Source organism: Lepidochelys olivacea (assembly GCF_965140295.1).
Source record: "Lepidochelys olivacea isolate rLepOli2 genome assembly, chromosome: 16".
NCBI lineage: Eukaryota > Metazoa > Chordata > Testudines > Cheloniidae > Lepidochelys > Lepidochelys olivacea.
The window spans coordinates 4900350-4921627 of NC_140426.1; the positions used below are offsets into that span (position 1 = coordinate 4900350).

General features: G+C 53.8%; 1 protein-coding gene across 1 annotated transcript in view; it reads left to right on the forward strand.

The window, feature by feature from the left end:
- MAMDC4 (MAM domain containing 4) overlaps positions 1 to 19527 on the forward strand; it is a gene marked incomplete at its 5' end in the record, with an annotated part of 43063 nt that extends 23536 nt beyond the window's left edge. The window contains 11 exons of the mRNA XM_084650326.1: positions 473 to 603; positions 1080 to 1299; positions 7701 to 7838; positions 8551 to 8672; positions 9248 to 9338; positions 10878 to 11012; positions 12644 to 12778; positions 13533 to 13660; positions 16163 to 16277; positions 17256 to 17434; positions 19177 to 19527. Of these exons, the coding sequence (XP_084506452.1) occupies positions 473 to 603; positions 1080 to 1299; positions 7701 to 7838; positions 8551 to 8672; positions 9248 to 9338; positions 10878 to 11012; positions 12644 to 12778; positions 13533 to 13660; positions 16163 to 16277; positions 17256 to 17434; positions 19177 to 19245 (1463 nt within the window). The 3' untranslated portion in view covers positions 19246 to 19527. The remainder of the gene's footprint in view (positions 1 to 472; positions 604 to 1079; positions 1300 to 7700; positions 7839 to 8550; positions 8673 to 9247; positions 9339 to 10877; positions 11013 to 12643; positions 12779 to 13532; positions 13661 to 16162; positions 16278 to 17255; positions 17435 to 19176) is intronic.
- Positions 19528 to 21278: the final 1751 nt, after the last annotated feature.

Below are 21278 nucleotides of genomic sequence, written 5' to 3' on the forward strand. Positions count from 1 at the left end.
CTCCCTTTCCTAGTGCCCCCAAAGAAGGACAGACGCCTGCCCTCCCTGCCTCAGCCCTACCAAGACTCCTTCCCACAGGCCCCTTGCTCACTGGCCTGGGGTGGCTGTTTTACAGGGACCCAGTACTTGGGGTGCAAGGCCAGCTTTAGCTCCCAAGAACCACAGGTTCCATTCTCAGCTGCTCAGCCCAGCGTCTGCCCCTTCCGGGGCGATGAACTGAGTGCCAGGCATGTTTCTCTTTGGGGACGTAAAACCCAGGCTCCTGTATGCTCTGCCAATGCAGATCCCTGGTCACTTTCCAGCAGAGGCTGCCCCTGTCTGCCGGCGGTCATCTCCCCAGAGCTGGCTGCAGGTCACTGGGGAGGGGGTTCCTGGCTATGTGACAGGGGCTCAAGGAATGCTCTGTGACTGTCCCCACTTGCTGTTCGCCTGCCCATTCCCATGGGCTCCCTAACCTTCAGTTCCAACCCAGGCACGCTGAACCTAAAGATACAGCACGATGGGGAGCCCGAGACGGTGCTCTGGACCCGAACGGGAGCTCACGGCAGCATGTGGCACCTGGGATTCGCAACGCTCAGTCGTCAGGCTCTACAGAGGTACCGGGTAAGGCCCCCGACATAATGCCTCTTCCCTCAGTGCTCAAGGCTCTTCCGTGGCACATGGGGAGTCACTGCAGAGCCAGGGGTAGGACTCCGGCCTTGCTGGCCCCAGTGCCATGCTGTGATCACTGAGCTGTGCCTGCCCGCATGTGCCTGCACCAGGGACCTTGCTGGCACTCAGTAAGTAATAACAGCGAGTGCCACACTCCTGAGCCCGAGGCTGGGCTGCACGGCCATGCAAGCTCCGTACGGCTTTGTGCTGCTCACCCAGCCACAGGGCACCTGGGCTGCAGCCCTGGCAGCAGCTGCTTCCAGGGGTCACTTGGGCCCAGACCCTCGAGGGTACTTAGGTGTCTACGTGGCTCTGAAGACCCTTTATCCTGTCCCAGGCAGGCGTGGCGCTGACATGGCGCCCTCCAGCAGTGAGCATAGGTGACAAAGGGGGTGGTGCTCAGTGCTGTGTGCCTCCCTCCTTGACAGCTGGTCTTCGAGGCTCTCCGGGACGGGTACCTGGGGGACATAGCCCTGGACGATGTCACCGTGCGAGCTGGAGCCTGTGGTCCCCAGGATTCCTGTTCGTTCGAGGCCAATGCCTGTGGCTTCTCCTCCAGCTGGCAGTACACGTGGGCACGGCAGAGCAACGTCACTGGCACTGCTATGGCTGGCCCTCCCACTGACCACACCGTGGGGACAGCCCGAGGTAATGCAGCCCCTGTGCTCCCGCAGGGCTGCGGGGGCCCGTCTGCCTTCCTTGGGCCTGGCACGCAGCCCCTGCACACTGCCTGCAGCACAGGGCCCTGGCCAGCCACGAGGGTGCCATGCGGTGCTGGGGACTGTCCTTGTGTGGTTCTGACTGCAGAAGGCAGCTCTTCCACATGCCCATGGGCTGATTGTCAGGCCCAGGGCTGCACCTGGCACGCTGAGCGCTGCGGAAAAGATGGTCCCCCAGAGAGAGACCACGTGCGGGCAGCTGGAATGCTGCAGCATGGGCGCTGCAGGGCAGGGCTGAGGTGGGGACCAGGACACGGGAGGGGGATGGGTGAGCAGGGAGCCTGCGTGGCACTGCCAGGTGGGGCTGAGCCAGTCCATTTCCAGGGCACTCCAAGGTGGCCATGCCAATCTCCTGGGTTCCCGGTTCCACTTAGCCAGTGGAAACAGCCGGGGTGCTGTGCTGTGGCTGGCAGGGACCAGCCATACCTCCCCAGCCTGAGGGGTGGGCTAAGGCAGGTGAGGCACCAGATTAAGGGTCTTCTAGGCTTTTGAAAAGGAGACGTGGGGGTTGCTCGGTAGTTGGCACTGCAAGGAGAAGGCAGGCTGGGACTGGAAGGAAAAGGACACTCCACGGACCCAGGTGGGACCTGGGGCTCCGGGAGGTGCTGAGCATAAAAAGGGGCTGGGAGCAGGGCTGGGGGAGGGGGAGCAGGTGAAGAAGTCCTGAAGGGCAAAGGAAACTTTCTGTTTGGTGGGAATGTTTGAGTTTGGACTCTTGGTTTTCTCCCCTGTCTCCACCCCGGGGTTATGTTTGTTGTAAAATGGCTGGAGGGCTAAGCCATAGCTCCTCCCCAGACTGATGCATGACAAGCTGAGGGCGCACACCTCGGGAAGAGAAACTGAGGCAGGGAGTGCTGGCAATGCCATGCTGGGCCAACAGGAGGTACAATAGAGTAGCCATGCCGCTGTGACAATCCCACTGTCTTGCACTCTAGGAGGTGCCAGGTCAGGTAACAGGGAGAGCTCTGTCAGCCCTCATGGTCTATGCTGGTTCAGGTGCACTGGAAGATGCAGTTGTTCTCTGGCTTTTCCTTACTGTGGGCCTGCAGCTGGGTCCCTTCTCTGGTTGGTTGGAGGGCTGGCAGGGTCTGCTGTGGGGGGGTCCATGATTGTGCCCTGTGCCCAAAGGTCTGCCCAGGGCTGATGCTGGGGTGTTACCCACACACTCTAGGGCGCCCACCTTTCCCCAGTTCCTAGGGCTCAAGGCGTAACTCCAGCCTTACCCAGTTCCTAGAGCTCAGGGCCAGTGGCGTATTTACCATGAAACAAACCGTGCAGTGGCTTGGGGCCCCCAACAATGGGGGGCCCCAAAATGCAGGACGAATCTGACAAATGACTGAATTTAATGAGTGTTTCAAGTTGTGAAGCGGTCCAGGCTTTCTGCATTCTGAGAACTTATTCTGTGAACTGTGCTCTAAACATGGTTTTTTGAAGTAGTCTATTTGCTTTGCCATTTTTTCTGTGTCTCGGCAATAGCATAACAGCAATTAAGGGAAATCATCATTTGCCAGGCACAGTCTGTCTGCTTGACCAATTATCCAATTGAATAAAAGCACCCTCCCCCACATTGTTTCAGAGCCTGATAAAAACACGGAATTAATGGCGTTAAAGCTAATTAGGTGGTCCATGGCCCACCCAGGCCCACCCGTGGCTACACTGCTGCTCTTTCAGACATTTTTAATCTGCCTAAAATCAAGGTCAATTTTTTAGCAATAATGGAACAACACTGAGTCTGGCGGTCAAAAATGCAAAAAAAATCAAGGCGAGGCAAGAAGACAAAGCGAAGCAAAAAGACAGTTTGTCATCTTATTTTTAAAAGCTTGAAGTATTGAATTGTGGACATTCATCAAAAAGTATGGGCGAGGAAACATCTGAATTATCTGATCACTTCCCGAGTTGTGGGGATACCACAACGACTGCAAAAGTTGAACAAGTGGACTCTGAAGTGACAATGGAACTACAAAATATTGGTAATTTTGTTGAAGTAAGGGAAGAAACCTACCCTGAAGACATTGCATTATGGCCAAAATCTGTTGCATTGGATATGATAGAATATTTCTTAGTAAATGAACCGAAAAACGTAGGTAATATGGAAAATTTGAGAAAAGAGTATGAGATTGCAGGACGAAAGCAATTTAGAGGTCTTCATGAGTCCCGTTTTCTGAGGATGAAGAAGAATGGGATGACAGAAATGAGAATTTGGTTGATTGTTTCATAAACCACTAAGGCAGGTTACTGTTATGTTTGCAAATTAATCCCTGACCATAGTAAAGGAAAACAAACATTCGTTGACGGGCACTCTAATTGGAGAAACATTGCAAGACATATCTCTGATCATGAAACTTCCAAAGCTCATATCAACGTTATGTGTAAGTTCGTTCCAAGGTGTAAATTATCTGGAAGAATTGATTCTGTGTTATCAGCTCAGGAGTGAAAAGGAAATGCTGAGCCGTGTTGTTGCCCCGGTCAAACTGCTGTCTTCTTTGGGACTACCTTGAAGAGGACATGATGAGTCATCATTGCCAAATCAAAAAGGTAATTTTTTAACCCGCCTTGAATATCTTAGTGAATTTGATGATTTTCTCAAAGAACATTTGAAAAATTATCAGTATTGTGGTCAGGGAAGATCAACTTTTTAACACACTGAACCTACAATGAATTCATCACTATAATGGCAGAGCAGCTCAGAAACCAATTCACTGATGAAGTAAAGGATGCCAAGTATTATTCTATAATAGTCGATTCAACACCAGATGTGAGTCGTGTAGACCAATTAACATTAATTTTAAGAAATGTGACTGGCAATGGTGAAGCTGTAGAGTGATTTCTTTGTTTTGTCCCGCTAAAATCCCACACTTTGAAGGTCTGGAGACAACGGTTTGGAAATCATTGCAAATTTAGGTTTGGACATCAAAAACTGTCATTGGCAGAGCTTTGATAACGCCACAAATGTGGCAGGAAAATGTTCAGGTCTACAGGCAAGACTGAATGATGCAAGCCCCTCTGCTTTATTCATACCATGTTCCAGCCATTCCTTAAATTTAATCTGCAACGCTGCAGCCGAATCTTGTGAAGGAGCTACACATTTTTTGACTTTGTTCAAAACGTGTATGCTTTTTTTTTGGTTTCCATGCACCGGCAGAGTATGCTACAATCACGCTTGGAGCAGGCAAATGAAAAACATTTGACAGTCAAAAGAATTGGTGACACCAGGTGGTCTGCTCATGCAGATGCTGTTTTGGCTTTGAAAATGAGCTATGATGACATAAAGAAAACCTTATTTGACACAGCCACATCAAATTCTGTAAAACCATGTGCGAAAAATGAAGCAAAGTCCTGAGCAGAAAAGTTTGAAAAGTACGATATTGCTGTTTTTACTCTTTTTTGGAACTGTTAACTTCAAAGAATTAATGCCATCAGCAAATCACTACAAAAGATTGATACAAATTTATTGAATGCTGCACAATTGTTAACCTCAGTTAAAAGTTTTGTCATAGAAGTTCAAAATGACTATAGCTCAGTGGAAGCAAGAGACAATGAAATCAATTTAAAAGGGAAAGAGCAGATCATCGTTGAGACAGTCAATGTTATTTGTGACACAATAATAGTGCAGTTGCAGAGTAGAGGTGAATCTCTAAAGAAAACTGTTGCTTTATTTTGCTTGTTTTTTGACAGAAGTACGGATGAAAATGCTAAAAGCCACTACAGTAAGAAATTAAGTGAATTCTACTGAGAGGACATAGACACAAATCTTTTTGAAGACGAAGTGAAACATTTCATTCATTTTAACGAAAATGATGAGGTCTGTGCTTCGAGATCACCAATTGATTTGTATAGATTTATATGTGATGGTTTGCAGGCAACCTTTCCAAATGTAGAAACCATTCTGAAAATATTTTTAACAATACTTGTCCCAAACGCTTCTGGTGAACGTTCTATTTCTGTATTGAAACGAGTTAAAAATTATTTTCAAAATACGAGTCAGGAACATTTGATAAGGTCGACAATATTGACAATTGAAAGTGCCTCTTTACAAAATGTTACTTACGATGACTTAATTGACGATTTTCTAAAAAAAAAGTGGAAAAAGAAAGCTATCTGAATAAATTTTTTTTTTCCAAATTGGGTAAGTTTCTTCAGAGGAAGTTAACTTTTATTTTTCCATCATGTGTCATCTGTACTTTTTATTTTTGTGCATTTTTCACATTAGTATAATGCAAATACAAGCTTTCATCTAGACCAGAAGTTCTTAAACTGTGGTCTGAGAACTCCATTCAGGTGGACCGAGGAAAGGTTATTAAGTATTTTTATAAAGCGCTCTTATCCAAAGTACTTCACAATAGTTCAACGTTTGGTAAGATCATTAAGTGGTCTGCTGAGTCCCTCAGCAATTTTCAAGTGGTCTGTGAAAAAAAAGTTAGAATTCAAAAACAATCAAGGTACCTCACTTTATTTTATTTATTTTATTTATTTATTGACAAAGCCCTGGCTGGGATTATTTAATTGGGGATGGGTCCTGCTTTTGAGCAGGGGGTTGGACTAGATGACCTCCTGAGGTCCCTTCCAACCCTGATATTCTATGATTCTATGATTTTAATTTACTTCCTATTACTTATAATATAGGAGGAGGATGAAGTAAAAAAGATTGGAAAACTTGGGGGGAGATACGAGAGAATGTTCTCTTACTTAGCTGGGTCCCGAGGGTCAGGCCCCAAAAATGAAGCTGCACACAGGGCCCCACTAAACTCTAAATCTGCCACTGCTCAGGGCATAATCTTGTGTGGGTTTGGGGGGTCTTTTACTAGTGAAAGAGCCTTACACAGTAATATCCTTTACCTCTATTCACAGCTACCAAACAGAACACACACGCTAAGGAGACAATGCTTCCCGTTCCCAAGGAGGCAGAGGAACTTTTCCTGGTGGCCAGGCAGGATCAGGACATCCTGGGCTGTGTCCTGGAGCTGGTTCCAATCCAAAGAATTTCCTTTTGGACTCTCCAGTTTACATAGTTAAACTTGAGTCCTGCTTAGTTGTACCTTAACCAACCATTTTACTAAAGTTTTATAAAATAATTCTTTGACCAGTCCTAACCTATTGTGAAACAATTCTTTACCCAATCATACCCCACCATCTTAGTTGATTTATACCTAGCAAAAATTAGTTATATAACAGACAGAAGCAATCAAAGAACCAGACAGAGACCATTTAGATAAACAATAGATAAGTCTGGGTTTATGTCACTGAGGTCATGGAAATAGGGTGACCAGATGGCAAATGTGAAAAATCGGGACGGGGGTGGGGAGTAATGTGTGCCTATATAAGAAAAAGCCCTAAGTATCGGGACTGTCCCTATAAAGTCGGGACATCTGGTCACCCTGCATGGAAGTGACTTGCAGAGACCTCCCTGACATTCCCTGCTTCAGCCCCTGGGGCTGTGGGACTCCGGAGCTGGGGCCTGGGCAGGGTTCCAGTGACAGGCCTCAGCAGCGACAAGGTTCCAGCAACAGGTGACAGACTCCTGAGGGGTCCTCCTCAGACCTCGAGCAGGGGGAGGGGGACGCCTCGGGTGAGCGGCTGGGGGTGTCCCATTTTTTCCTTGGGCAATATGGTCACCCTGCAGCTCCCAGGTGCTGTGGGCAGATAGGGAACCCCCCCAGCCACCGCAGTATGGGGGGAAGGAACCATGGAGCTGCAGCAGCAAAAGTCACAGACAGGTCACAGCTTCCACCCTGAATTTTTGTTTATTGCCTGTGACATGTCCATGACTTTTACTAAAAATAACCATGACACAATCTTAACCTTAGTAATAGAGAAGTAGGGACCATAAAGGCAAAACAATAAAGAAAAGAGATTTCACCACCCACAACTGCTGATAAGCGATTTCTTGCCAGACAGAAGGCCAGCAAACAAAGTTTTCTTTAAATATCTTAAGAGATTCCTTGCTTATGGGTGATGGTGGTGCTATTGGGACAGGAGCTTTCTTAACAGCCTGATATCTCATTGGTTTGATGTAATGTAGAGGGAATGTGAGGATGTGACTGTCTGCTTTTAGCTCATGGCTGCTGCCCTCCTAATGTGGCTGCAGAAAAAGGCCTTAGCCCTTATGGGGGAGAGGGGTCTGTAGCTGTTCCCCATGCCCAGGGGTCTGACTAGGGATGCTGCTGGGGGGATAAGGGAGTCCATGACTATGCTCCAGTCCGTGCCCAGCGGTCTGATCGGGGCTGATGCTGGAGGGTCCATGGCTGTGCCCCGGGCCCAGGGATCTCAGTTCTGGGCCTGGAATGATTAAGTGACTCTCTCTGCCAGGCTGTTGGTTTTTGTTTTCCACAGGATATTACATGATTGTTGATACCAGCAAGGGCTCCCTGCCCCGTGGGCAAGTAGCCACTCTGAGCTCTGGGCAGTACAGGCCCCTGACTCATCCGCAGTGCCTGGGCTTCTGGTACCAGCTGAGCCCCAGTGACCCAGGTGAGCCCGGAAGCCTTTGATCCCCTCGGGCTGGCGGGCGCGGAGATGCTGGGCAGTGGAGTGAGGGGCAAGAGGCTGTGGAGGAAGGCTGTTCTGTGGTTAAAGCCAGGCCTGGGAGTCAGGACTCCTGGGTTCTCGTCTTGGCTCTGCCACACACTTGCTGGGTGAGCCATGGCCCTTCTTGGTGGTTGGTTCCCTCATGGTAAACTGGGCATCCCGACCCCCGCCCGCGACCTCACAGGGAGTGTGAGTAGGAGTGTGGGGACCTCCAACCCAGGAACAAATCCCACTGCCTCCTACTTGTACCCTGGCCCAGGTGCATTTCTCAGGCCCGTGGGTTCTGCCAGCTCCCCAGGAGGCTAGAGTTAGCCAGGTCAAGCCAGGGCTCGAGGCTGGCCAGCCAAGTGTCCTGGCAGTGCCTGGAAACATCTTCCCCATGGAACTGCTAGTGACAGAGCCTGGGGGGGTCTTTCCGTGCCATGTTGTCAGCCCCATTGCACCAGTATGGAAATGGCTAAGGCCCCGCAGTGAGTCAGGACTAGAACTCAGGGGCCCTGACACCCAGTGCCCTGCATGCTGCCTCCATGGTGCTTTGGAGGAAGGTTGAGAGCAGAGCAAGCTCCCGGGAACACCACCAGTGCCACGGGCTTGGCGGTGCCGCTGCTCCTGTGGGTGGCCCTCAGGAGGTATCACCATCTCTGTCTTTCGCTAGGTTCCCTGACGGTGGGTGTGAAGGAGAAGGGGGTGCAGCGGAGGCTGTTCAGCGTGAGCTCAGTGCAGGGGGACGCTTGGCGCTACGGTAAAGTGACTGTCCAAGTGGCTGAGGACTGGCAGGTGAGACAGCCAGGGGACCTGGTCCTTGACTGGTGCTCTGATGCGCTACCTATACAGAACAGGGCGATCAGTCAGATCCCAGCCTGAGTCAGAGAGGAGCTCCAGAGCCCTGGCCGCCTGATCCGGGAAGCTGCTCTCTGAGCAGCGATGTGCTCTGAGGGACTTCTCTGGGGCTGAACCCCAGCCCCGGCTACTCCGCTACATGGGTGGAGGCTGGACTGGGCCTGCCAGGCCTGGTGAGGGGGAAGGATGGTCAAGTCCTCCACTGGAGCTGGGTAGGTTTTACACCATGCGCCTCCCTGTGGCACATGGGCACCGGCCAGCAGGGGGTTGGAAGGCTGGAGCAGACCTGGGCTAGTCCTGGGGCATCATGCTGTCGCTGCATGGCTGAGACTCGGGGGGTCCATCAGGCTCTGGCCCAGCCTGCACAAAGAGGAGGAGCAGAGCAATGCCCTGGGTGGGCCTGGCCCCCACTTCCAGGCTCCATGAGAGCATGCCGAGTCCCAGTGGTGTCCAGTCGGCTCTGGCGGGACCTCCGGCCTGACCCTGGATCTGCTCCCTGCTCTCTTTGGCAGGTCACCTTCGAGGTGGTGAGTGCTGGTGGTGAGCTCTCCTACGTCGCCCTCGATGATTTGCACCTGAAGGCCAGCAGCTGCCCAGAGCCAGGTACGGGGCTGATAGTGCCCAGGGCCCACTAGGCAGGTGCTTCCAGACACAGCTCTTCAGAGCCGGGCAGTCTGGCTGGGGCAGGGTGGCCAGTAGGCTGAGCAGGGGGCAGTGAGGGGAGAGCTAGCTGCAGGGGGTGGGTTCAGCTACACGGGAAAAGGGGGGCAGGGCAGGGGAGGGGAGGAGGGATGCCGAGGTGAGGACTGAGAGGGGACAGCTGGCGCAATGTGCCAGCCAGCACCGAGCAGAGTCTGGAGCAGTCCGAGGTCCCTCTTTGGCGCCTGCCTGCGGGACGTCTCTGGCTGGCTTCTCTCTGCAGCTCCTACAGGACCATGGGTAGGGGGGCTGTACCCTAGGACGGGTCCTGGCCAGTTGTGTGTCGGTGTCCAAGTGGAAAGGCCGGGGCAGGTGTGACACGTACACTGCTGTGTGCAGCAGGGTCAGACAGGAACTGGCCCCTACCAATCTCAACATGGCAGCCAAGGCGGGGTTGGGAACTGGCTGCTCAGCCCAGGGGCAGCAGGTTTGTATAATTTTTGGTGGTGCCCAGAATGGGTCCAAGTCCTGTCCCCCCTTCCCCCGCCCCTGTGCCTTGTAAGCCGATATATATTTTTAAAAATACTGTAAAAATGGACTGGAAACAGTAAGCGGTTAACAGTTTCCCTATATTGCACAATTTGGGGGTGTGGCGGGGGGTGACGGCTCTGGCTGGGGGTGAGGGCTCTGGGGTGGAGCTGGGAATGAGGGGTTTGGGGTGTGGGAGGGAGCTAGGGTGACCAGATGTCCCAATTTTATAGGGACAGTCCCGATATTTGGGACTTTGTCTTGTATAGGCACCTATTACCCCCCATCCTCTGTCCCGATTTTTCACACTTGCTATCTGGTCACCTTAGAGGGGGCTCAGGGCTAAGGAAGAGGGTCAGGGTGTGGGGTGAGGGCTGCGGGGTGGGGCCATGGATGAGGGGTTCACAGTGCAGGAAGGGGCAGAGGGTTGGGCAGAGGTGAGGGCTCTGGCAGGGGGTGCGGGCTCTGGGGTGGGGCAGGGCTGGGGATGAGGAGTTTGGGGTGCAGGCAGGCTGTCCCGAGGCTGGGGCCAGAGAGGAGGACTCCACAGTCCCCCCCAGCCCCCTCGGCCGTGGCAGCACGCTCCCCCGGCACCGTTACTGCTCCCTCCGCAGGTCAGCCTCCTGCTGGTGCTGCTCCCTTTTGTAGCCGGCAGTGGCTGTCAAGGGAGCGCAGCGCAGAGCAGCAGGGCAGGCCGGGACGCTCGGGGGAAAGTGTATGGGGGCAGCAGGCAGGGCTCCGGGGGCAAGGTGATGACTGTCCCCGTGGTTAGAGACATGCTGCTGTTATCCTGTAGCATGCCCAGGCTCGTAGTGTAGCAGCCCAGGCTCGTAGGGATGGGGCTGCCCCAGAGAGGTCTTGCCAAGGGCCTGATCCCGCACTTCTCCCAGTGAGTGCAGGGTGGGCCCAGAGGATGCCCCAGTGGCACCATGAGCCCATGCTCCTGTAATGGGGCAGGGGGTCTCTTGCTGGCAGGTTCCTGTGACTTTGAGTCAGACACTTGTGGCTGGACCAGCCCCTCAGACCACACCCTGGGCAGCTACACCTGGGGCTGGAAAAGCGGGGCCAGCCCGGGCCCGGAGGTAGACCACACGCTGGGCACGACAGCAGGTGAGAGGCACTCTTGGCCAGGTGGGAGCGGAGATGGGGCTGCTTGGGGGAGGCATCCTGGAGGCGGGGTTCTGACTGCCCTGTGGGGGTGTCCAAGGGACCCACACACTGATGGGCAGGGCTGGGGAGCTGAGCAGGTAGCCCTCACCATGCAGCCTTCCTGGGAGGGGGTGAGCGGCAGAGAAAGGGGGCTGGGGGACTCAGTGTTTGAGCAGGGAGGCTCCTCACTTCAGAACAGTGCCCAGCATGGCCAGGAGTGCCGGGCCAGAGCCTCCGGGGGGGCTCATTCCTGAGGGCTGGGGTACAGCAGATGTTGCTGCACCCTGGAGGAGGGAGGCAGATCCTCTCCTCCGTCCTGGCCCGGCTCAGCTGAACTGGGACCAAGACGTCGCGTGGGACTGAAGCCTGGTCCCTGGGGCTGGGTGGAAGAGACGACGAATGGCTCAGGAACTGGTCAGGAGCTGGCTGAGCTCTGCCCGGCGTGACTTGCGGCTCAGCAGGGTGCTCAGCGGCTCTCAGCACCACGCAGGATGCCTGGGTCTTGGCTGGGGGCCCTGGGTCGGTGCTGGCACTGCCGTGTCCCCAGACTGTCTCACTGGCTGTGGGGCGACCCACCCTTTCTCTGCGGCCGGCCGTGGCTGGTGTTGCTGGGAGTGATGGTGCAATGCGTGACCCCAAAGGACCAGAACTGACCCTGTGACAGCCCAGCTCAGAGCTTGGCTTTTGGGCGGTGCCCAGCCACCAGCACTGACCCAGGGCCCCCATCAGGATCACAGGCGCGTGGGGCTTGACCACATTGGGAAATGGTGGGGAAACTGAGCCCCATGAGTTGGCGGGAGCAGAGAGACGCTTCTGAAACTCAGAGGGCCAGAGAGGCTAAGGGGAGGGGATGCCGAGCCCATGGTGCTCTGAGCCGGGCTGGGGGTGGGCAGGCATTGAGCCCATGGTGCTCTGACCCGGGCTGGGGGGGAACCGAGCCCATGGTGCTCTGGCCCAGGCGGGGGGGCACTGAGCCCATGGCGCTCTGACTCAGGCTGTGGGGGGGCACCGAGCTCATGGGGCTCTGGCCCAGGCTGGGGGGCACCGAGCCCTTCTGTGGATTCTGGTGTCAGGTTCCTAGCTGGGGGGAACCGGGGCCCACTGCGGGGAACATGGAGTGCAACGCCCCCCGCCCATGGGTACCTGGGCAGATCCGCCCCATGTGGGTCTGGCCAGGCTCCCAGCCGGCCAGTTCCCTTTGCATGCTGTGTGGAGCTGTGCAGCTGACAGGCCTGGCGGCCCTGGACTCTGAGACTCTGTTTCTGCCCAGCCCCAGCACGGCTCAGGAAGCAGCAGGGCACAGCCCTGCCCTTCTGCACCAACGTGCCTCCGCCTGGCCCTGCCTGTGGACCCCTTGGGGGCGAGGGGCCTGTGGCTGCCCACTGAGGCAGGGAGTGTCCTGGGAGTGTCCCTCAACAGGCCGGTGAAGCAGAGTGCTGCCTAGGAGTCAACCCGAGGGGTTTGGGCAAGGTCGGACGAGGAGCCCTGGGCCACAGTAGGCAGAAGGGCACAGAGAGATGAGGGGTGGGCAGACCCGACCTGGCCTGCAAAAGGAGGCTGGCCCCTGTACTCCTGCTGCATCTCCCCCACAGGTCACTACGTTTACTTCGATGCCAGTGTGCTGGGGCCTGGGGGGAACGCGGCCCGGCTGCTGAGCGAGCACCTGCCAGCCACCACAGGCGCCTGTCTTCGGTTTTGGTACCACATGGACTTCCCAGAGCACTTCTGTGAGTGACGCCTACTGCCACAAGCCTGGGGCCTTCGCTCCCAGTGCTGGCATGGGGGGCTGGTGTGTGAGAGGCAAAGGGCTGGGGCCAGCTGTGGGCAGGGGATCCACAGTCATTGTGCTACTCCAGCTGGGGAGAGGCAGAGCAGGGAGTTGGGAAGGTCCCAAATGGGGCTAAATCCTGGGTGAGGGAATTATCCCAACAGACTGATGAAGCCATGAGCTGATGTCAGTGAAGCTGGGGGCTGGCCAGGCTGTTCTAGGCGCCCTGGGGCACTAATCGCGGAGAGGCCCCACCCTGTCAGTAAGAGCAGCTGCACAAGGGCTTAGGGGACTTGTGGGCAACATGGCCTGCCTAAGCTGGTCTACCTGGGCAGCGGGACTCGTCCCTGCCTGCTATCCTGGCCCAGGGGCTTCACCTGGGCCAGCCAGCTGAGCTGATGCAGTTGGGAATGGCAGCAGAGAGGGTGATGCTGCACAAGTCAGGTGCAGGGGTTGGAGCAGGAAGCCAGAACTCCTGGGTTCTAGTCCCAGCCCTGACACTCAATGGCTGTGGGACCCTGGCAAGTCACTGCCCTCCTTATGCTTCAGTTTCCCTCTCTGGTTCTGGAGAGGGTGCTCAGGTTTACCCTCCAATGTCTGAGCTGCACTGGGCCGTGTGAGTGGTGGGGTTAGTCCAGGCAAAGGCTGAGCTCTGGGCTGCTGTCCCTGGCTGTCTGCATTGACCTCGGCCCCCGCTTCCATCTCTGGCCCAGACAGTGGCGAGCTGAGGGTGAAGCTGTACAGCATGGCAGGGGAACTAACAGTCTGGTGCGCCCAAGGGCACCAGGGCCAAGGCTGGCGGAACACGACCATCTCAGTGCAGAACACTGTGGAGTTCCAGGTAATGGTGGGGGACATGCCCAGAGGGAGGCAGGGAGCTGTCTGGAGCGAGTTGGCATGGCTCTGCCAGCAGATCTCGCGCCAATGCCCATGCAGTGCTCCCACTGCTGAGAGCCGGAGGGATGCAGAGACGCAGCCGGCAGGGAGGTGGAGCACTAGTGATGGAGGAGTCCACCTGTTAGCTCACCATGGGCAAGTCAGGCAGGTTGAGTGCTGGGGGCTTCCCTGGCCTGCAAGCGGGTGCTAAGCAGGGCAGGTGCAGGGCATCCTTGTTCTGCGAGCAGGCACCCGGCGCTAGGGCGAGCTGAGCGGGGCAGGCGCTGAGTGTCCCTGTTCTGCGAGTGGGCACCCGGGGCGAGCTGAGCGGGGCAGGCGTTGGGCGTCCCTGTTCTGTGAGTGGGCACCCCACCACTGGCCTTTCCCCTTTGAAATGTGGGTAGTGCACTCTGAGCCCAGGCCCAGCCAATCCACGGTGGGGAGTAAGAGCAAATACCACGTTGTGACAGACTTCCCTGGGGTGCAACCTGGAACTGGGACACCGCTGAGCCCTCTGGGCCCCCTCTCACACTGTGAGGCTGTGACAAGCCGCAGTCCTCTCCAGGACTTGCATTCACACAGCCATACACAAACAGGGACACACCCAGCTGCAGTTACATGGAGGCTTCTCTTAGCCACTCATGAACTAACAATGGAGAGGCTCCAGACAGTCCCCTTCAGCTCCTCAGCCAGGGACCTCAGAACTGTACTGTCCTGCCATGGTCAAAAGCTTGACCAGTGTCTGTGGCGGTTCAATGATGAGACAGAACACAGCTTTATGCAAGCAAGCAGGCTGGTCAGCTGAGATGGGCTGTTCTGCCCCCCACCTTCCACCTTCTCCTTTTATTATATTTCTCCCCCCTAAGCATTACACACTGCTACCGCAAAAAGATACACAAAGGAATGTATGACGTTGATTAATATACTTATTTACCATCCTTTATCTACTACAATCCTGGTTCTCAGGCCTTGAGCCCAGGCTAAGAAAGCTTCCCACAGTTGCTGTCCCAACAATCAAGTTCTCATGGTTCATATCTAGCCCTTGTCCTTGGATAGAGCAATGTGTGCATTGCTTCTACAGAACAGTCAGGGTGTGCCCTGCCTGCTTCCAGGTGGAATAGCTAAACATGAACCCTTCAAGTGTCAGTTTATTATCCAGTCCATCCCCTCCCTCAATGTGGAGAGGACATGCACAGGTTTTTATTAACTGAGCTAAGGTTTTTCATGCACTACACTCAAACCACTGTTTTTAGGTAAAATATAAAACAGATTTATTAACTGCAGATAGATAGATTTTAAGTGATTATAGTAATAACGTACAGATCAAAGTTGGTTACCTAAGGAATAAACAAAATCCCCCAATCTTTCCCCAGTCTTCCATACATAGGCTGGGCTTCCTTCTTTCCCTCCTGGGACCCCTCCCCACTTCAGTCCTTTGCTTTCCAGATGTCTTTTCAGATGTTGAGTTGCGGGAGGAGTGAGGCCAAATGGTGATGTCATTTCCCCCTTTTATAATTTCTTCCGCGTGGAGGGAACTTCTTTGTTCCAAACCAAGTCCCCAGGTATAGTTTGTGGAAAACTACAGGCACAAGATGGAGTCCAGCATCATAGGATCTAGTCACATGTCCCTGCGTGCTTCCAGGAGTCATGGCCGGGGCCATTACCCCTGGTCTGGCTGGAAAGTTCGCAGGAAAGACCCTTAGGTGAGGCTGCCCATTGTTTTCACTGATGGGCCGTTACCTTGAGTAGGTAATTCACAACATGCTGGCTAGGCTGGATGTAAGCTAACTTGTGGGAGTTATCCAGGAGCAAATACATTTGAGACTCAGGTGCATAGTCAATGTTCATAACTCCAGATACAACACTGATACCTGCACACAAATAGGATCATCATATGCAGCAAATGTAACTTTTCCATTGACACCTCCCATGACAGGTTTTGTAGAAGATGCATCATAATTATACCATAAGCATATCCCTGTGGTGAATACGGAGCACAGAGTGTCACACACGTGTCTGTGCGTTTGTGACGTAGGGGCCCTGGGGCTGTTGGATGCTGCCCATGCAGCTGGTTGGCAGCACCAGCTCAGATGCCCCAGTGAAAATAACCCAATGGACCCAACCTGCCCCCCACCCTGAGCAGGTTGGGTTCAGTTCCTTGCCAAGGCTGTTTGTCTTTAGCTCCAGTCACAAGGTGCCATTGGCTTGGGGGGGAGTGGGCTCTCTCCAACCTGCAGTCAGGCCTTTGACTCCCCCCTTCCCTGCTCTTCTGGCTGGGTGCCGCCCCAGCATCCCTTCCTCTGGAGTGCCCGCCAGTGCTGGGGGCTGAGCAGCGAGGGTAGCACCTCCCTGCAGGCATCATTCTGGCTCCTTGCCAGAGCTGGGACACCTGTTCTCCCATCCGCCTTCCCTGGGTATTGAGCTTGGCTGTGCTGGGGCTCAGGCAGGATTCCCGCTCACCCTGCAGATTGTCTTTGAAGTGACCAATGGCGTGTGGCCTGCCGGGGGGACCATCGCCCTGGACGATATCATGTACCATGCTGGAGAGGGCTGTAATGGAGACGATTTGGGCCAGATGGAAGGTGAGGTCGATTCCAACCAAGCCAGAGGTCAGAGCAGCTGTGCCTTTAGCAAGGCATAACTGCAGAGCACCCCCATTCCCCACTTATCTGTGAGCCCCATGGCACAGCCCACTTTGCACAGGGCAGGGTGTGGCAGGGAGCTGTGGTACAGAAATGAGTCACCCGACTCTGTACAGGGAATTAGCGGTGGCGCTGGGCATAGGACCCAGGAGTCCTGACTCCCTGCCCCTTTGCCTTCAGCACAAGAACATCCCTTTCCTCTTCTGCTTGTATGCTGGCCCGCCTGGAGCTCTCGCCCTGGGCCCGCAGGGGTGGGCTACTCTCTCCTGCTGCAGCCTGCCCCCTTCCTGACACCTCTGGGGAAGGCCATGTGTGGAGAGAGAGAGAGTGCTGGGGGCTGGAAGAGGAGAGACTGAATGCTCTTCTGGGCCTGCTCTGCCAATGCTGGCAGGGACCCAGTAGGGGAAGTGGGGCTCCCTGGGCAGTCAGGGAGGGGGACACGCACACTGGTGCTGGTCTTCTGGGTGAGCTGGAAAAGCAAGGCCAGCAGCCAGGGGAGAACAGGAAATGCTACCTGCTCCAGAGGTAGGGGAGGAGGGCCCTGGGCTGGAGCTAGTTCCTGCTCCCCATGAGGGCCCCTCAGGAGCAGGCCTGTGGGTGAGGACACTGTTGGGGAACCTGAAGGGTTAATGCATGCAGTGATAGTTACTACTGCCTTAGGCCACTCCTCTACCCTTGTGCTCTCAGGAGAGCTCCTAGTCAGGCAGTGCTGGGGCTTAGTCGTGTGCTAGGCAGATGCATGCCCTGCCAGGTGCTAGGAAGGGTTGGGAGATGAGTAGCATGGACCACATATTGCAGATTGAGCCCCTGAAGCCAGGTGCTGGGGCCTAGCTGAGACCTGACCTAGCTCACATCACTGGTGGCAATGGTGCATAGCAGTCATCTTCCATTGTGCTCAGCACTTGCTTCTGATTGCAGATGGGAAACCTGCCGAGGGCTCTGTGGCAGCAATGGTGATTGGCATTCTCCTGGCCACTGTATTCCTGCTCCTAATAACTTTGAGCATATGCTATTGGCTGAAGAGGAGGGTGTCAGCAGGCAGGAGGCCAGAGGAGAGAGGCACCAGCCAAGGCTTTGACAACATCACTTTTAGAGATGTAAGGAACTGCAGCTCACTCTGCCTGGGCTTGGGGGGTGGGAGTTAGACTAGGGGCTTTGCTTATTTGTCCAGCTGCTGTCTTCAGAGCTTGAGCATCAGAGTCAAAAATGACTGAATAGGAGGGTGACGGGGAAGACAGAAAATATGAATGACTGACCACTGCCAGTCTAAATCCCTCTCCCCCCCTCTCCGACAATGCCAGCTCCCACAGCCCTATACGTACACTCACCCTTTCTTTGGCCTTTTTTATCTCTGCAGGACTAAAAACTGCTTGTGCTGCAAGTTCACCAGCATCACGATTTGTACTCCTGAGGGCATTCCACACCCAAAACATTAAAAATTCTGCGCACAATATTTTAAAATTCTGCAAAATTCTGTAAATTTTATTTGTCAAATAAATGTGGGACAGACTCAGTGGTGAACCTGCACCCAACCCTGACACAGCACAAGGACTGGGCCTGTCCCAGAAACACCCCAGGGCCCTGCCCATCTGTGCCAAGTTCACCAGGTGCGGGCTGGCAGGCTCAGCAATGCAGGATCCAAGTGTGGGGCAATCTGAGGGGGAGCTCGGGGGGAGAGAATCTGGATGCACAGGGGCTTGTTGAGGGGTTCTGGGTGCAATGATAATGGGACTTTGCAGGGGGGTCCAGGTAAAGTTGGTTGGGGTTCAGAGGGGGAGGTCTGGACATGGGGGGGGAATAGAGATTGGCAGGGGGTGTCTCAGTGTGGGGGCCTTAGTGTATGTGTGGGGGGGAAAGTGTATCCATGTGCAGCTGGTTGGGACTCGGTAGGGTGGGGATCCGGGTGCAGGTGGCTTGTCAGGGTGGTCCAGGTACAAGGAGAGTGGGATTCGTCAGGGGTAGTTCTGGGTGCAGGGTGAGGCTCATCAGGAGGGTCTGGGTATGAGGGGAGTCTGGTTGCACCAGGGTTAGGTGGATGGGGGGAGCAGTTCCCTGTACAGTGATTTCTCCCTCCTGCAGCTGAGGAGTGATGGGTGTAGGAAGCAGGGGGGGGGGGGCACGGAGGAGAGAGTATTCAAAGCTTTCTACAGCCAGGGAAGAAATCTGGGGGGGGGGGGGGGTCTGATCCAACCCCGGATGCCGTGCAGGGAAGAGGAAGTCCCGTCCTCCCCAGCCCAGCTGGGACGAGCACCTGAGCCTGGTGCAGGGTAGAAGCCACAAGTCAGGTCTTCTCCAGGCCCGGCCCCTGCCCCAGAGTGATTTGCCTCTCTGCTAACTGCCCTGGACACCTGAAACATACTGCTGGCAAAGGTTGTACAACCGCTCTTGTGGCTTCCCTCTACTTCCCTATCAGAAAGTCATTTTTCTGTAGGGAAGCTAAGAAATCTGCAGGGGACATAAATTCTGTGCATGCGCATTGGTGCAGAATTCCCCAAGGAGTAACGTTGTGTGGCTTATCAGCTTTGGCTCTGTGCAGCAATACAGCAGCCAACAAACACGGCGGAAGATTGCACAAGACCCCACCCTGACTGCTGGCCACAGGACAGCTGTGAACTCCTCAAACCCTCCTTTTTAGAGTAGAGCAGGAGGTGGTAGTGGACACCGCAACCATCGGTGCTGCTTGATGTTCTTCACCCCCATAGTACAAGGGGTACCGAAGCAGAGGCTGGCTCTTCCCTTTTCTTCCCCTCCATGAGCTGGTTGGGAGGGAATAGTCATACACGTCAATAGACTGGTTGTAATTAGCTTAGGCCCAATTCCTGTTCACCTTTAATTCCAGGACAGGGTCACTATAACTCCACTACCTGCGGATGGGGAAGCAGAACCAGGTATGAGCCTCCCACAGTAGGCAGCTGTTCGTACTGTAGCTGCACATACAGAATGAAAGGTGTGTTCTGCAAGGCTTCACACTCCTCCGGCAACACTGGGCTCAACTTTCAGTTCCAAGGCTACTCTTGAAACGCTTTTGGCCACTGACTAAAATGGAAGCTTTAGCTGAGACAAACAAGGTCAGCTGGAGGGAGGAATACAAGCCCCTTTTTGAACAGATCCTGTGTCACTGAACTTCCTGGAACACATTCAAGAGAGTCCATCAGTGCTGTCATATTCTTGCAGTTTCCCCATATAGTATTGCCTTTTCCATATGAAGATCAAGATTACTGCAAGATTATTTGATTTTATCTAAAATAAAATGAATTCTATAAAAGTCGGATTTCTGAAGACTGTGTAACTTAGTCTGTGTTTCAGTGCGTTCCGCATAATTGTCTGTGGTCACAGATTTTAGTTGCAGCACTGCCTCCAAATACAACCCAGCTAAGCGGGTATACTCAGAGGTCCGAATGTGTAGAATCTTGAATGTCTCCATTAACTATTTAAACCCGTAAGTGCTGCAGCATCTTGACCATTGTAGCAATACAGGAGTCCAAGTGCAAAATCCTTTGTGTTTCTCTAGCCAAGCAGCACTGTCAGAAGACAGAAATTCTCCAAGACCAGCAGATCCAGAAGGCTTTCATGATTTCATGAAGGCTCTGCATATAGCTTGAGCAAAGCTGTAGCAATGTCTTCCTTGTAACCATTTGCAACTTCAGTGTTGTGGCCCTCATACAAATAACTCAGGAGGAATCGTTTGCACTTAGTCATCTTCTCCTGATCCTCTTAGGCCAGCTGGTTTAAATCAGCATAATTGTAAAGAGGTGGATGAGCCGTATGAACGAAGAGGAAGTAGGCAAAAGGATGGGGTAGAGAGCGATCAGCTCCTGGACATCAAGTTGGTCGCTTCTGAAGAGTTCTTTTGTTTCTAGGAACTGAAACTGCAAAGTATATAAAACCTGCTTGCTGCAAGATTCGTTTGTACATTACCTGAAATTTCTCTTTTGGAATGTTCATAGAAGATTAGGGTTGGAAGAGATCTCAGGAGGTCATCTAGTGCAACCCCCTGCTCAAGGCAGGACCAACACCAACTAAATCATCCCAGCCAGGGCTTTGTCAAGTCAGGCCTTAGAAAAACTTTTAAGGATGGAGATTCCACCACCTCCCTGGGTAACCCATTCCAGTGCTTCACCACCCTCCTCGTGAAAAAGTTTTTCCTAATATCCAACCTAAACCTCCCCCACTGCAACTTGAACATTGCTCCTTGTTCTGTCATTTGCCACCACTGAGAACAGCCGAACTCCATCCTCATTGGAACCCCCCTTCACGTAGGTGAAGGATGCTATCAAATCTCCCCTCACTCTTCTCTTCCGCAAACTAAAGCAGCCCAGTTCCCTCAGCCTCTCCTCATAAGTCACGTGCCCCAGACCCCTAATTATTTTCATTGCCTCTCCAATTTGTCTACATCATTTCCTGTAGCGGGGGTCCCAAAAATGGATGCAATACTCCAGATGTGGCCTCACCAGTGCTGAATACAGCAGAATAATCACTTCCCTCGAGCTGCTGGCAATGCTCCTACTAATGCAGCCCAATATGCCAGTAGCCTTCTTAGCAACAAGGGCACATTGCTGACTCATATCCAGCTTCTCATCCACTGTAATCCCCAGGTCCTTTTCTGCAGAACTGCCGCTTAGCCAGTTGGTCCCCAGCCTGTAGCAGTACATGGGATTCTTCCATCTTAAGTGCAAGACTCTGCACTTGTCCTCATTGAACCTCATCAGATTCTTTCAGCCCAATCCTCCAATTTGTCTAGGTCATGCTGGACCCTATCCCTACCCTCCAGCATATCTACCTCTCCTCCCAGCTTAGTGTCATCTGCAAATTTATGGAGGGTGCAATCCATCCCACCATCCAGATCATTAATGAAGATGTTGAACACCACCAGCCCCAGGACTGACCCCTGGGGCACTCTGCTTGATACCGGCTGCCAACTAAACATTGAGCCGTTGATCA